The following is a 955-nucleotide window of genomic DNA, read 5'->3' as shown; positions in this document are numbered from 1 at the left end:
TAATTAGCAATTAACATTCATTCATCGAATCCCCTAATCCTAGCAGAGAGAAATTAGCTAGACATAAATAAGGGTAAAGGGAGAACAAAAGGTAGAAGAACAAATAAACATTAATTAAATAAAAGAGAAAAGAGGAAGAGAGAATTACAAAGTAAAATCCGGCAAAGAAAGAGAAGCAGAGAAAAAGTAATGTATACAGTGTATGGTATGATCAGAGATGATAAGTGACGTCTCCTCCTTTCCTATTTATAAAAAAATAGGACTTTATTTGACCTAATAACGAAAATAGACTAAAAAACCCGAGCCCATTAGAGAAACCACTCGATCGAGCCATTTGTAACTACTCGATCGAGTAGAATTAAGCTCAAACCACTCGATCGAGCACTTTAGGTACTCGATCGAGCACTTATCAAAAATACGCAACTCGATCGAGTAGAAAAAGGAGTCGATCGAACATAATTGTACTCGATTGAGCACTTTCCAGCGCACAATTCCTACTCCGCGCACTGAACTTCAAACGGTTGCCATTTCTTCGTTACTTGGGCAAACAGTGCGTTTCCGGTGGCGTTGGAAAGCTAAGAGGACAAGCCTTCATATCCAGTTAGAATCACCTAAAAATAAATTGTAGAACTCGAGATATGGCTCTTCAAATTAGGCATTAGCAATTTGAAGTTCTTCATTTGCTCGCCTAGCTATCTTACTCCTTTGCGCATCTCAAAATAGTAGTTTTCAAGCTCCGATTCAACTCATCTCCTAAATGCATGTATAGGGACATGTTTTAGGCTTGATTATGCTCATTTCCGGTTCATACCTGCAAATAATACAAGACAAACCAAAGTAGACAATTCGGGGGACATTTGTAACCAAACACTACACAAAGTGCATTGAAATGCGTGCAAATAAAGTACAAAATACCTATATAAAATGCACGCATCATCTGGCCCACATGATAACC

At 38.0% G+C, this 955-nt stretch overlaps 1 protein-coding gene across 1 annotated transcript in view; it reads left to right on the top strand.

Moving 5' to 3' along the window:
- The first annotated feature begins 924 nt into the window (after positions 1–924).
- The window catches only part of LOC141655704 (uncharacterized), a 405-nt gene continuing 374 nt past the window's right edge, over positions 925–955 (top strand). The window contains exon 1 of the mRNA XM_074462771.1: positions 925–955. This exon is cut by the window's right edge and continues 374 nt beyond it. Within this exon, the coding sequence (XP_074318872.1) occupies positions 925–955 (31 nt within the window).

Source organism: Silene latifolia, chromosome 1, assembly GCF_048544455.1.
Source record: "Silene latifolia isolate original U9 population chromosome 1, ASM4854445v1, whole genome shotgun sequence".
NCBI lineage: Eukaryota > Viridiplantae > Streptophyta > Magnoliopsida > Caryophyllales > Caryophyllaceae > Silene > Silene latifolia.
This window is presented reverse-complemented; position numbering and strand designations above follow the sequence as displayed.